The sequence below is a fragment of the Brachyhypopomus gauderio genome, unplaced genomic scaffold, assembly GCF_052324685.1.
Source record: "Brachyhypopomus gauderio isolate BG-103 unplaced genomic scaffold, BGAUD_0.2 sc401, whole genome shotgun sequence".
NCBI classification, from domain to species: Eukaryota; Metazoa; Chordata; class Actinopteri; order Gymnotiformes; family Hypopomidae; genus Brachyhypopomus; species Brachyhypopomus gauderio.
In genome coordinates this window covers 1,905-16,423 of record NW_027507222.1, presented here as the reverse complement: position 1 = coordinate 16,423, position 14,519 = coordinate 1,905, and the positions used below count along the sequence as shown (strand labels likewise).

The following is a 14,519-nucleotide window of genomic DNA, read 5'->3' as shown; positions in this document are numbered from 1 at the left end:
CTTAACGTTTTGGATTTTTTGCGACGTGGTTCTATTATAAATTACCTACATCATAAGCAAATTAGGACAAAAAGCTTTAGCACAATATACCAACAGTAAAATACAGCAGCAATCAACATTTATGGATAGGAAACACGTTACCGGAGCTATATTTTCTAACGTTAAATTAAATCTAGCCGTAGATTTTATGAATTTGGTTATTTAGCTTTACCATACTAACTGCTACAAAAAGCTAGCTATTCAATTCCAGTAAAACTGGGCCGAATTATTAGCGCATAAATAAATGGCATGTGCGCAGTGTAAGAACTGTTAGCCTAATGGCTCCTGCCTGTGACCGTCCAAACGTAGTCTTTATTATCACAGCATGGCTCAAAAGCAATTTTCTTCAGAAAATCTTTTGAGGTTCCATTAAAAAAACAGAAAAGTAAAAGTAAATGCTATAGTACTAGTGCTAAAGTTTCCTCCGCAGCGATGCAGTATGAATTCAGAGAAACCGTGGTAATGATCCTGGCTCATGCTACAACGCCCAACCACACGTGTGCAGTATTCCCGCTCGCTTCTGCTTTGAAGCTTCAAGCCTCTCATGTCACCGTGAGCTTGAGGAGCCGTTGCCCTTAACGTCCCTGGTGAGGAGACGGAGATAGCTTGGGTCGCTGTGTTTTAATTGACTTGTTAGTCGCAGTACTGGATAGTGAAGTTCAGTGCAGATATGGGGACGCAAGTGGAATGGAGAAAATGAAAAATTCCTCAGTGCATTGGCTTGTTTTGAAGGTTGTAAGTGTTGGTTTGTATGTTTTAACACTAATCACATTTTCACTAATGAAGAAAGTATTTACATGTATTTTATTTTGGTCCTGAGAGAGACACACACGCACACACAGACACACACACACACACACACACACACACACACTGCAGGTTTAGATTTGTACTGTACAAATTGGGGCAGGAGACCTTATTCATCATGCCTGTTCCAAGAACTTTTGTCCTTCTATCCAGTAAATATTCACCCCATGAGACTCCATACTAATGTTTAGTAATGCATTCTTTAATTGGATAACCCTAAGGTGGGTTTTGAAGATGACCACTTCAATTCCCTGTGGAGATTTGAGCTTTGTTAAAACTCAGCTGTGGGTTATACAACCGTAGTCCAATCAGGCACAGACATCAAATTTAATAAAATCAAACAAACCGTGGTACTGTACCAGCACACCATGAAACTAAAGTTGATTTTCATGGTCTGTTGTCAGTAAGTACAACTTACTGTCTTCTGTACTGAACCCTAGTACATTTCTTTGTATTCTGTGCACTGTTGGATGCCTTGCTATTGTATATATATATATGTATATATAGTGTGTGTCTCTGTGTGTGTGTGTGTGTGTGTGTGTGTGTGTGTGTGTGTGTGTGTGTGTGTGTGTGTGTGTGTGTGTGTGTGTGTGTGTGTGAAAGGGAGGGGGATGAAGGGGAAATTCCTCTGCTTTTCTAGCCTGTCAGCATAAATAGGCAGTACTGATGCATAGTGACAGGTCCTTATGCGAGAAATTACTTCCTCTTCGCAACAGTTCTGGCTGTTTCGAAGCTTTGAGAACCATCTGAGTTTTGGAAAACTACAAACTATAGACATCAGAACTTCGCCTTCAGAACAGTGCGCAGAGAAATTTAGACTCTGCCCCACCCCCCAGAACTCGTCAGATCTGAACCAGTCTGGAAAATTAGAAGAAATGTAAATTACCCGACATGATTTTAATACCTAAGAGGCCATCCGTCCGTTCTCTGAACTTACAGGTTCTTGACATTTATTCTGTCTCACTCTGCCTCCCTGTCTCTTTCACTCTCTCCTCCCTCTCTCTCCTCCCTCTCTCTCCCTCCTCCTCCTTCTACACTCTTTCATCCCCCCTCCTTTCCTCTCACCAGTCCTCTCCGTTTTCTGCATAATTAAACCTAGCAGACGCACCGGCGCCGGCCTGGGTCTGCGTGCTCTGCATGCTGAAGTGGGGGGTGTGCGGTGGGTTCTGCTCCACTCCTCGACCTCCATCAGCTTCACCCGTGCTGTGCCGGCGAGCCGGGCCAGACGCTCGCACTCAGAAGGTGCGACCCGTGCCAGCAGCCGGGGGATGGGCGCTAAAGGGCGGGTTACTATACGTTATAAGGAGGACCGGGGGAGTCGTAAACTGTCCCTCGGTGGTCTGTCTCGCCCCCTCGTGATGCAAAAGGTGCCCAGCGATAGAGGGCGATGGGGTTTCAGCTGATTGGGGGGCGTGCGGAAAAGGCCAGGCGTCTCCGTGCTCAGTTGCTCTCCACCGGATCTGGGCTGCACAGTCTGATAACGTCCAGTCCGTCTACAGCTGAAACAGTCAGATAGGCCTTCTTTCAATTTGCAAACACGATGACGGACTGCGAAGAGCAGGCGGTCAGTGGTGAATCTGATTGTCCAACCCCTCTCAGTATTCCTGTCTCATGTGCTCACTTTCACTTCTGTTCTCCTTCTCTCACTCCTATCCCCTTTCTCCCCCTCTCCCTCTTCCTCTCCCTCCTTCTCTCCCACCCCTCCTCTTCTCTTCATGTCCATCTTTCAGACCTCCCCCCCGCCTCCCCCTCTTCATCTCTCCTGCTTCCCTCTTTGTGATTAATGCAGAGAATAGATGAACGGAGTCCCCTGCCAAAAGGTCTAGCTCAATTGTCTCAAAATAACTTCCATATCCAGAGGAGTGTATACATATTTCTCCTTAAATCCGCTTGGAAGGAAGTAATTTAGGAGGATGACTAATGAATTATTTATGATGTACTCAGAGACTTGTGCAGGAGATGTTTGCAGAAAACCCGTGTTTCAGTTCCAAGACAATTACTTGGATAGCGCGATCAATCTTTTGATTTTCATCTCTAAGCGACCGAAATGTGCTGAATCATGGGCCTGGGCCAAATGTTGTTGTAATATCTGATTAAGTAGCAGTGTGGATACAGGTCTATCCCTGAGAATGTCAGAAGGAAATATGAGTATGCCTTCTTGTTTCTAATCGCACTGTAAATAAATTACATACATGGTGATCCCTGGTGAGTATATCAAAACTGTCACCCTTACTCTCTCTCTCTCTTTCTGTGTCTCTAGGTCTGTCTGTCTCTCTCTCTCTCTCTCTCTCTCTCTCTCTCTCTCTCTCTCTCCTCTCTGTGTGTCTCTATGTCTGTCTGTCTGTCTCTCTCTCTTTCTGTGTCTCTATGTCTGTCTCTCTCTCTCTCTCTCTCTCTCTTTCTCTCTCTCTCTGTTTGTTTCTCAGTATTTGCATTGAGCTTCCAGTCACAAAACAGCACCCTAAGCTGAGGTTCCTCATTAAAACATTCGACGGGGCCATGTACACTGGAAAATGTCAATACATATATACACACACATAAAAAATGGCTCTGGGTGGTCCCTTGTTGCTATGCAAATGTATGCATATCAGCACATACATTTGTGCTAGCCCCCCACCCCCCCCCCCCCCCACCAGATATGAGGATTCCAGTTCAGGCAGTGAGAATCTCAGCGAGACCGTCGGTTTCCGTAAACAGTGATACCCCACTGTTTGATACAAGCACTGGGAAAACAGGATATGTTTGCATGCGGCTGTGATAATTATGATTGGCAGTGACAGTGGGGTTTGTTGGAATTACATGGCTAAGTTTTATAGGTGGTGTTTAGGTTGTAGTTGTTGCTTAAAGAAATTATTTTGTTTGTGAAGTACTGACAATACAATTAGTTTCATGAGGCCTATATTATTATTGTTTTCATGGTTCTCATTAGATTTTTAAGATTTATATACTCATTTTATACTCTTTTTAGTGTGTGTGTGTGTGTGTGTGTGTTTGTGTGTGTGTTAGACCATGGTATATCAGACTGAACTCTAAAATGGAGAGGTTTATTTTCATAACCAGTGTCTTTCTGTGACAGTCAGCAAAAAGCATCACAGTTGAAATGATAACAACACGCTTTGACAGCCTGACCAGGAGCAAGAGAGGACCTCGTGGTCATTTAGCCCAAGGGCTGTGGGCAACCAGTCTGAGACACAGGGAGAGAGTGAGAGAAAAGGGGGGATGGATTCATCGTCTCTGCACAGACCCGGCGAGACGTGCGGCTGACATTTATGTGGCGTGCGCCTCGCGGGGGTGGACGATGCTGGTCGCGTCCGTGGGGACTGACCCCTGCAAGCCTTGGACATCAGCACGGCCTCTGGCACGCTGACGGCCCCGGTGGGGGCGGGAAAAACTGCTGACAGGTGACATGATGGAAGGAGGAGTAAGATGTCATGGCTGCTCGGGTGGTGTGGGCGGTCTGTCATTCAATAAATGGGGTTGGGTTGTTAAAGTGCTTTATTTAAACAAAGATTTCATTGAAGTGTTCACCATTTCCAGACACCCAGTTTCTGTGTGTGTCTGTGTAAGGGAGAGAGAGAGGTAGAGTGCATATGTGTGCTTCCTGATTGTGGTATCAGATGAGCTTTCAGGCTTTGAATTGTCCTATCTGTTTTGTATCACACTCGTAGGACCTGGGGGCCAGAAACAGAGTTTTTTCAGCTGCTGCCTTTGTAATATGTGGCAGGGGCTCTTTCTGGGTTAAGTGTGATGTAAGTGTACCAAAGGCCTCCTGGGTGTTACTGCATCACCTGTATGGGGTGTTTAAAGAGACGATAGCCCTGTTTCTGGGGGAGATATCTTGTGTTTGAAGTGGAGACACTCCATCATGTTTGGTTGATCGTGGTTCCACACAGATGGCTACTGGGAACTCATTATTTCCAAATCACAAGCAGACTTTCAGTTAAAGATGGTTTGTTTCCATCTTTTTTTCCTCGAGAATCCTTTCATGAAGTATTTTGCTGACTTTCTTCAACTCTTGTGTCCTCCACCACGTCTTCCACCGTGAACTTTGACACAAAGACTGTGTGCCAGGCCTCTGGCTCCCCTTTCTCAATCTGAATCACGCCACTCTCTGCTTGACTGTCTGCGTTATCGAATGCTTGTATCTGCTATGGGTATTTTTTGCATCCTCACAGACTCTTGTCCTGTTGTGAGAATAATCTGTGGTCATATTTTGTTGTCTCCTCCTAATGTCTACCTCTCTATGTCGCCACCCCCCCCCCCCCCCCCCCCCCCCCCCCCCCCCCCCCCCCCGGTGGCGCTCCCTTGATGCAGCGTCTGCTCTGGGGTACCGGTGCTTTACACCAAGGCCTCAGAAGGAACGCTGTTTCATCACCTTGTACTTGTACAATGTATATGACAATAAAGCTTAATTCATTCATTCATTCATTCGTTCATTCATTCATTCATTCATTCCAAGTATGTTCTTTTTTGCCATACTCAATAATGTGCTTCTTTCCCATGAATTCTTCATTTAAACATTTTGAAAGTTTGGTTTCATTTAGAATTTTTTATTCAGTCCCCTATTCACTGGCATGGTTGATGATGCTGAAATGGTCTTGCTCGAATGTTGTTTTCTTGACTCATAGGAGACAGTGTCACCAAAGCAAACAACGAAATGAACTTCTGATTGGCCTTCTTGAACTGACAGCAAATCATACCCAAACAGCTGGTCTCAATATGCATCTAGTTCACTGATTCTAAATCCTATGGATTAACTGTGCAACTGGCTGGATGTTGCTCTAATCAAACCTCCTATTTATCCGTCTTTTGCTGAGATGGAAAACCTCACCAGTCTGCCGTCTGTTTTGCAGGATTACTTAATGACCCACATGTACGGAAATGCAGCCAGGGATGACTTGTGGAACAAGTTTTCTGAGGTAAGACCCCGATCATACTGTAGCATTTTTCCGATTTGCCCTCAGGCCTGAAGCAGGCCGGCTAGAGAGAGGAGGCATGAAATTGTGTGTGCCCAAACTATTTATACCCCTCTCAGTCTATCTCCTGCAGAAGCAGAGAGTTACTCTGCCAATGCAGTATGTAGGTCAACTGTCCCGGCACACGCACACTTACTATGAATTTATACTGATTTATATTACCAATTAAGAATCTCCACATCCTAACAAACTCTAGTACTTTAACTTTCAGGTTTGGAGATCCCAGGTCTCACATCCCAGTGGGCTATTTCTAAACCTAGACTAAATAGCGTTAGTTGAATTGTAAGGTCTTCCCATCAGTGATATCTAGAGCAGGCGGGGGTTAACGAAAATACGAGTCTTATGAAAGCACTTACGCCTCCATTTACATTAAAGTGGGCAAGGCACGTATCCTGAGGCAAAGCAAGCCAGCCGTGTTTGTGCCTCAGACCCAACAACTCCATTTCTCACGAAGCAGACTTCAGGGAATTTCACTTTTCTGAATTACGGAGACAAATTATCAAGTCCATCTGTTTCCGGACCGAAGTTGCATGCTCGCGTCTTTGTGTCCGCTCAAGCAGAGCGAAGCCAGTCAGGTAGCTCAGAGGCTGTCACAGTCCAGGAAGCTGCGTGACAAACCTCGACAGTAGCGCCCTGTGCTAATCTCAGGGAGAATGTCATTTTAATGAGATTACTTTCACAAAGTGCAGTCTGGAAAGTTCTGATCCATTTAACGAAACAGCAGGATGTTTGATAGTTATTAGCATCTTTATAGGTGATTGTCACTACAGCAGAAGTAGTAAGTGGATTTGATATGGAACTTTTTTTTTTTTTGGGGGGGGGGGGGGGTTGGGGGGACTGAGAATTAAACCGATTCAAAACTGAATGTACTGGGAGGGCTTTGACCAGGAGTTGTGCTTGCTGGGAACACTCATGTTCGCCACATTGACAAATCTAATAGCATTAGAGCCCCTGACAGGCCATCATTTAATGAATACTGATACGCAGCACATTCGTTAGCCCTTTGCAAAATCCAATTTGCTACAATAATCTGCCAGCGCTTAGCACCACAAAGGCTTTTGTCAAGCCCACGACTAGCGGCTAGACCAGCCTACACTTCCTTTAATTATTTCTGCATGACATTGTGTCTGGCTCAAAGAAGAAAAAAAGTCAGCCTCTTGGAAAATGATCGTTAGGGTAGGTCTGCAGGGTAGGTCTGCAGGGTAGGTCTGCAGGGTAAGTCTGCAGGGTAGGTCTGCAGGGTAGGTCTGCAGGGTAGGTGTGCAGGGTAGGTCTGCAGGGTAGGTCTGCAGAGTAAGTCTGTAGGGTAGGTCTGCAGGGTAGGTCTGCTTCTGCTTTTGCCAGAGAGGAAACGGTGCTGCCCAGTTCCACACTAAACAGCCCATGACTCATCGCCTGGGGAGTTTGTACCACTTCTGTGACTTCCGAGAGCTTTTTTCCCAGGAGGCCCCTTGTTAATACTCATTGACCCAATCGCAGAACATCCCTTTTAATCACTAACCAAAAACTGGTCTCCTCAGCCCACGTGTATCTCATTCCCTACTTTTAATATTGTCCCCCTCAGAAGTTCTACCAAAGCGAGACCTTTTCTCCTGCGTCCAGTGAGGGTGCGGTATCTCGTTTACTGTGGCTAAGAGAAGTTTCCATGCTCCACTGATCTTCCCGAGTGAATGTTTTCAGTATGAGAGAGACTCTGACAGAGTGTGTTGTCTCCTACCCCCACTTCACCCTGCCTATCCCACGCATTCCCCACAACACCCCTGTGCAGGCGTTTCCTGCCAAGGAAATGGTACACCAGGGCAATCCTTTCCCGATTTCATACATAAAACGCTGTCTACCTCTGACATGAAATTACACACTTCGCAGGATGGTGGGGGACAGAGATGAGGCAGATCTAGGGAAGGGGTGTTGAAAGCATCTTGCTGCGTTGTGTTAATGGAAACATTTTGCTTTGAAAAAAAAAGATTTTAAATGAAATCTTTAAAAGTTCTTTTGGATATGTTTTCTGAATTGTATTTGTGATATCCACTAGGATGGTGTTTCTGTCCAAGAGGGTAATCGCCCCCATCTCCGTACATTCTCCGCACAGAATCAAACCAGGCAAATGACTGACAGGCCATCTCCACCAATCACTAGGTATTCTCATTATAACCAAAAACATGCAAATGAAAAGAAGTCCCTGGTTGTCTGTTCAGAAATGTGTGCGTGTGTGTGTTTGTTTAGACCAGCGGCTCAGACACATTTAGTGGGGGAAAAGGAGCATTTCAGGGCATCAGAGGGGTATAATCAAGGTGATTTCGCTGCTCACGCAAATGATCGCAAGGTGATCGCTCTTTTGCTCCCACAAATGTGCAAACAGAAAACAAACCCCCCACAGCACTCTGCTGGATCTGTGCCGGAGGGCTAATGAAAGGGGTTTGCTCGGACGAGTGAGAAATTGTGGAGAATCGTGTATAACGAGGGGCTGTGCTGCACCTCCACCCTTACAGACGTAGACATGATGGGCGGAGGAACCACTCAGCAGACTCTCAGAGGCCACGGCCAGCCTGGGGAGAGTGAACCTTTGCTAGAGTAATAGGGGGTATAACAATGTAATGCAACCGAGATAGATGCATTTTCATGAAATAAAGTATATTTCGCTAACATTTCAATGCATGGACAATTTTGTTAAAACGTCATGCACAGTTTTTACATAAATGCATGTTCACAGCGAGTGGAGGAGTTTAATAAGGTGCAGATGTAGAGTAGCTCATTTGATTGCGTACTACATACAAACCCATTTGTGCCACAGAGGACTGCTGAGATTTTTAGTGTCCGAGATATAAGTGTAACTGGAGTCAGGTTACAGTACCGCAGAATAATAATAATATATATGCTTCTGTATTAGTGTTGATCATGTTTGTATTATTGTGATAAGAGACCTGCTACAGTACGAGGGGTGAGACCTACACCTGCACCCACAGCTTCACCAAAGTTTATTTTCATGTTTAACAGTCGTCTTCTTCCTCCTTCACTCAGCCTAACTTCAAAATGAACATCTCTTAGTCATAAACACCAAGAGGGTTTTGTTTGTTTGCCTTACAGTTCCTTCCTGCGCAAATTATATGGTAACTTGCAAATTGATAGTAAATCAATAAGGCGCTTGTCTTCATCTTGTTTGATGTTTGGGTGACTAACCAAGACTCCACACACGTTCTGTCGCTGCAGAGAGTGCGTCTTGTGAGCAGAGTGAGCAATTTGCAATGTTGTGCACGCCATCCTGTTAGATTGCAAAAATTGAATTATTATTGATGCAAAAGTTCAGCATATGGTAGAAATGCAGGAGGGAGAGGCAATCTGTGGCTTCGTTGGGTCTAGTGATGTTTGTTCAGCGTTGGATGGAGGAAAAAACGGGCGAGATTAAGGATCTGAGCGACTCTGACAAGGGCCAAATAGTGATGGGTAGACGGGCCAGAACTTCTCCAGAGCGGTGGGTCTTTTAGGCGGATCCCAGGACATGGTTAATACCACCAGAAGTGTTGAGGGTCAGTGACGGGGTCATGGACACCCAAGACTCTCTGATGCATGTGGGGAATGAAGGCCAGTCAGACTTGACAGTTTCCACAGCAGAGCTCCTGTAACACAAATTGCTGAAAAAAGTTAATGCTGGCTATCACAGAAATGTGTCCGAACACACGGTGCTTCACAGCTTGCTGCATATAGTACCGAGAAGCAGTAAAGCGGGTCAGAGTGGCCGTGCTGAGCCGTCCAATGGGAGCAGTATCAGAACTGGACCGTGGAACTATGGATGAATCATGATTTCTTTCACATCATGTGGATGGCTGGGCGCAAGTGCATCACTTTCCTGGGGAAGAGTGGCACAAGGGTGCATTATGGGTAAAAAGGCAAGCCGGTAGAAGCAGAGTGATGCTCTGGACTGTATTTTGCCATAAAACCTTGCATCCTATCATTCATGTAAAAGTTGCTTTGACATGTACCATCTACCTAAAAACTGTTCCACCTCAAAACACAACTAAAAGGATCTGCTGCTAATGTTTTGGTCCCTGATACTACCGGACACTACAGGCTACAACAGGAACTATTTTGATGGCATGAGGGAGCAATATTAGACAGGTGCGCTCAGTGTTATAGCTGATTGGTGTATATACTGTACATTTCTGTCTCACACTCCCTGTAGGTCAGATCTTTTTCCTTACACTCAAGCATTTGACCAGAGATCTGGCAGTTTGAGGGTTCACCACAGTTTTTTTTTCACTATTCCCAGGACTGCACTCTTCTGGACTGAGATTGTCACAGCCCCAAGTGCCCTTATCAACACTGCGACAACCCTTGGTGTTAACCTTCCACACTCTCTCCGTTTCTCTCTATTATTACCACTGCTGTGTTCTACATCTTATCTACCATCTATTATCAGAATCCCTGGGTTTCTGTAGCTGTTCGCCAGGCCTCTTATACTCCCTAGTGGAAGCTTCATTCTCCTCTGTCTTGACCACACAGCTCCAGTCTGAACGGCGTTCCTGTGCCCTTGCTGTAGACCCTGGTCAGGGGGCTCAGTGATGTTTCTGCGTATCTGTCAGAAGGATGTAGCTTATGGTAGTTCTGTCCCAGAATCTTTACCCAGAGTAATAATACCCAAACACAATACTCAGACAAAGTGGTTAGTATTCAGACACCATGTGCTACTCAAGTGCTCTTAGTTGTTAGTACCGAGGTGGTAGTAAGTACTAACTTTGTTAACGGTGTTAGTAGTCTGACCCCGGTGTTAGTAGTCTGACCCCGGTGTTAGTAGTCTGACCCCGGTGTTAGTAGTCTGACCCCGGTGTTAGTATTCATACACAGGGAGGAGAACATCGGACACATGCAGCTAAGGACAACGTGTGCTGATTACAGAGATACTAACCTTATTTGAATTAAACATCAATGGCAGGAATAATTGCCAGTGTCAGTAAAATAAAAATCCTCGGGACCCCATGAGTGAGTGCCATGGGGCTGTCTCCTGAGCCGGGTGGTAACTGAGCCTTCTTGTACGTTGTAGGCCATGCAGAGAGAGGGGAAGGACATCAGCATAAAGGAGGTGATGGATCGTTGGACGCTGCAGATGGGTTACCCTGTGGTCACCATCAGCAAGAACGACAGCCTGGACCACGCCATCTCCATCACCCAGGAGCACTTCATCTACGACACTGAGGCAAGATCCACCATCCTGAACTTTTCAACAAAAGGTAGAACGGGACTCCGTTCATATATTAGACCTTATGAGTTAACATCAAAAACAACTTTGATCACTATTTTCTTCCACTTTATTCCCTTTATGTAGTAATTAATCCACTGGTATAGCTACCCAAACTCCAGTCAAGCACAGAATCACAGAGCAGCCCCACCCCCATCACACTTCTACACATCTGATTCAACTCAACAGTTAATTACCCAACAGAATCAGGCTGAAGCATTAAATTTTTCATTGTTGGCGAGCCCGGTGCCCGTGGATTTGATTATGCGATCTGTGCAGTTGGAGAAAATGATTAAGTATTGCTCCACATAGTTGGCGTCCCTCAACCCTTTAACAGTCTTTGCAGAACCTCATCTCTGTTTCCTGGCTGGTTTTAAAATGTGCCGCCATGGCCTTGTGAAAAAGGCCAGTCAGTCTGTGCCTCCTCCCCCTCTGGGGCTTTTATGGTGCGCTTTGATAGTGCTCATCCCAGCCAGAAATAGACATGCAATAGGAGGACAAGAGAGAGAGGGAGCGAAGAAAAAAAAACCTGCGACAGGCATGGGGGTCATGAAAGAATGAAAACGGGAGACCCGTACGAATTTAGCGTTATCTTTTCCGAAAAGCGGGAAATGAGAGGGCGACATGGGACGAAGTGCATGAGAAAAGGCGGTTATAGAGGGAGAGCCACTGCAAATGAAAGTCTACGATGGACCGCGTAGCAGCCTGCATGTACTGGCCCAGCGGTAGTCTCTCTACGGTGGCCTGGGTGGGCCCATCAACAGCCCGAGAGCATGAGGTAGACGGCTCTTGTGGTCAGCCTTTTTACGCCGTCAGAATAGGAAAACGCTGATTTGTTCCCGCTGGACGGTGCTACTCTCACCCCTGTGAAAGATCGATTAGGCTCAGCATTTATATTTGTGTGGTCTGCAGTGACCTTTCACCTGTGGTGCCCTCTGGAATGCTGTGCCACTTGCTGGGGAGGAACGGGCCTGCCACCAGCAGACAGATTCGTTTGTGGCTCTCGTTAAGGTGGCATGAATAATTCAACGCGTTGCCCGGGTCCACTTGGAAAGCCTTCTTTTCTTATTTAGGCCTAAATGCTGCCAGCAACTTGTGACGAACTAGGAATATTAATACGGTCTGTCTGCTGGAGCCTGCATAGCTTTTGTGTTGGGGAGGAACACAAATTCTTAACCGGAGTACCCGCACCTGGGTGTTTCACTGCCATTACATTCACATTGGTCCCTCACAATGAGTTCCACCTCCTTATCTCATTCATTCTCTCTACAGGCCTTTCGATCCCAGTGAAGTTAATGATCGGTGGTGGAGGGGGGGGGGGGGTGGGGGGGGCTGGAACTGTCTGGTTCAGAATAAGCACAGTGTACATTAACTGCACTCTGCCTTGTTTGGCAGCAGACAGAGGGAGGCCTGCAGTTGGCCGCTTGATTTTTAAAAGGCACTTGAGTGAACTGAGCCATGGCTGCTTGGAAGAAGGGGGTTCCCCTCTTAGCCTCCTCTAGGGGTTTGGTCCACATGCCATCTTCACATTCTTCACCATGACGCTCACCCTTGGCTCGTTCATTAGCCTTATGGATGGGTACGTTTCTTTAAAGCTGCTTTGCAACAGTGAGATAATATGCAGTGCAAATAAAATTGGTTCCACTTTGACTGCTTCGACCGGCGGTTCCTGTAGGAGCTCCTCTCCGATTGTCTAGGGGTTCTTCAGTAGATCGGTAAACACTTAGGAACTTGAGTCTTTGTGTCAGTTGTTTGGATCAGAGTTCAATGATGATAAAGTGAAAGCAATCATTACCGAACTGGAGGCATCTATCATGTGATTCTCATGATTACAGCCCTGGTGTTCTCCATATGCACCAAGACTGTGATGCTCTTCATCGATCTGTCCGTTACCAAACCGTGGAATACACAGCCCGAGAACAGAGTGCACGTGTGACAGTTTGAGTGTGTGTTTGTATAAAGGACAGAGGGAGAGGGAGAGAGTGTGTGTTGAGTTACCGTACCTGCATGTGTTTCCATTCTCCAGTCTATAGACAGGACATAGTGTATGAGTGACTGTTCCTTTAACGTTCTTTTAAAGCATGGGTTTGTGGGAAAAGGCTGTTCCAGAGCGGCTGGACAGTCAGTAAGTCTGGTAGTAGGACGGTGCGCCGAGCAGGTGGTCAGGCTTGTCTCTATCTTCCTCTCTCTCTTTTTTCCCTCTCTTTTATCTTCTTTCAAGGCTCTCACACTCCTTCTCCTGCACTCCGAGCTCCTCCGACAACACGCTAGACCTCGGGGAAGGCTCCCGCACACCTCTAAACACACTGCATCACCTCCCACACACCCCCCGCAGAGAGGCTCGGCCGGCCGAGCCGAACCCCCCGAAAAAAAACGATCTGACGGAAATGTCAGCATGTGTAAGGAGCTCGCGCTGTCGAGCGGGTAATAGTGTGGGTCAGGTGGCGTGTGTGTGTGTGTGTGTGTGTGTGTGTGTGTGTTTTCCGCTCTTATTCCGTCTAAGTTATTCAGACCCAGTTTTTGACACATAGAAGCTTCAGATTGAGCTGCACAATGGAAAAATGTCGGAAAGGAACTCCAGGAACAGGCTGATTTATACCACCCTATTGTGTGTGTAACACATGCTATGGTGGTATGGGTTTTTTTTCTTTGTGATATTCTTTTGTAAAGGAGCAATTTCTGTTGCAGTTACTAAATCAATAGTTTTTTTTTCATCCTCCGCACCGTCCACACTTTCATCTCCAGGGAAATAAAATGAATTAGTGAGAAGGTTCTTCCTACAGAGAATGTAGTTTCTGACAGCCTGCAGAGTGGCCACCATTAGTATCGCAGTTACTAAGGGGATTTAGATGAACGGTAGGTTCAGGAGCACCATTTAACACCTTGCTGCTGTCGTAAGCGAATTGGATGGAACAAACACAAGCCACAGGCTACATTTTCCTAGCCAATATAAAGACGGTTGCCAGTTTCCAGCCGTAGAAAATCCCCACACTGCATGGATGAGTGTTTCTTCCTGCTCTACATGTGAGTCATGTCATTAGCTAATTATCAGTGTCCCTCATGAGCTAAATCAGGTGTTTTAGAGCAAAACACGGATCTGTGCCGTACGCCGGGGCCTTCAGGACTGGAGTCGGAAACGATGTCACATCTGACATAAGGCATGCTTAATAAAATAACTGGTAATAAATTAGCATATATCGTATGCATTTCAAAACAGCATAGCTACACTAGTCTTAAATGGACACGAAGTGTCATTTAAATTTGCATGCCGCATTTGAAAACTGCTCGCCGCTGTTAATATCAGTGATTTGACTTGTGTTTTCCTTAGATGAAGTGGCTCTTCGCATTGAATAAAAATTCCTCTCTAGCTGCATATGACATTTTAATATCTGAGCAATTTAGCAATCCTAATTCACTCAATAGCATCAATATGGGAGGAAAGTGAACATAATTAAAAGGAAGAGAGT

The 14,519-nt window shown here is 45.9% G+C and overlaps 1 protein-coding gene across 1 annotated transcript in view; it reads left to right on the top strand.

Moving 5' to 3' along the window:
• Positions 1 to 12,988, top strand: part of LOC143505610 (thyrotropin-releasing hormone-degrading ectoenzyme-like) — a 47,078-nt gene extending 34,090 nt beyond the window's left edge. Inside the window, exons 5-7 of the mRNA XM_076996193.1 lie at positions 5,700 to 5,765; positions 10,858 to 11,044; positions 12,888 to 12,988. Of these exons, the coding sequence (XP_076852308.1) occupies positions 5,700 to 5,765; positions 10,858 to 11,044; positions 12,888 to 12,988 (354 nt within the window). The remainder of the gene's footprint in view (positions 1 to 5,699; positions 5,766 to 10,857; positions 11,045 to 12,887) is intronic.
• The last annotated feature ends 1,531 nt before the right edge of the window (positions 12,989 to 14,519 follow it).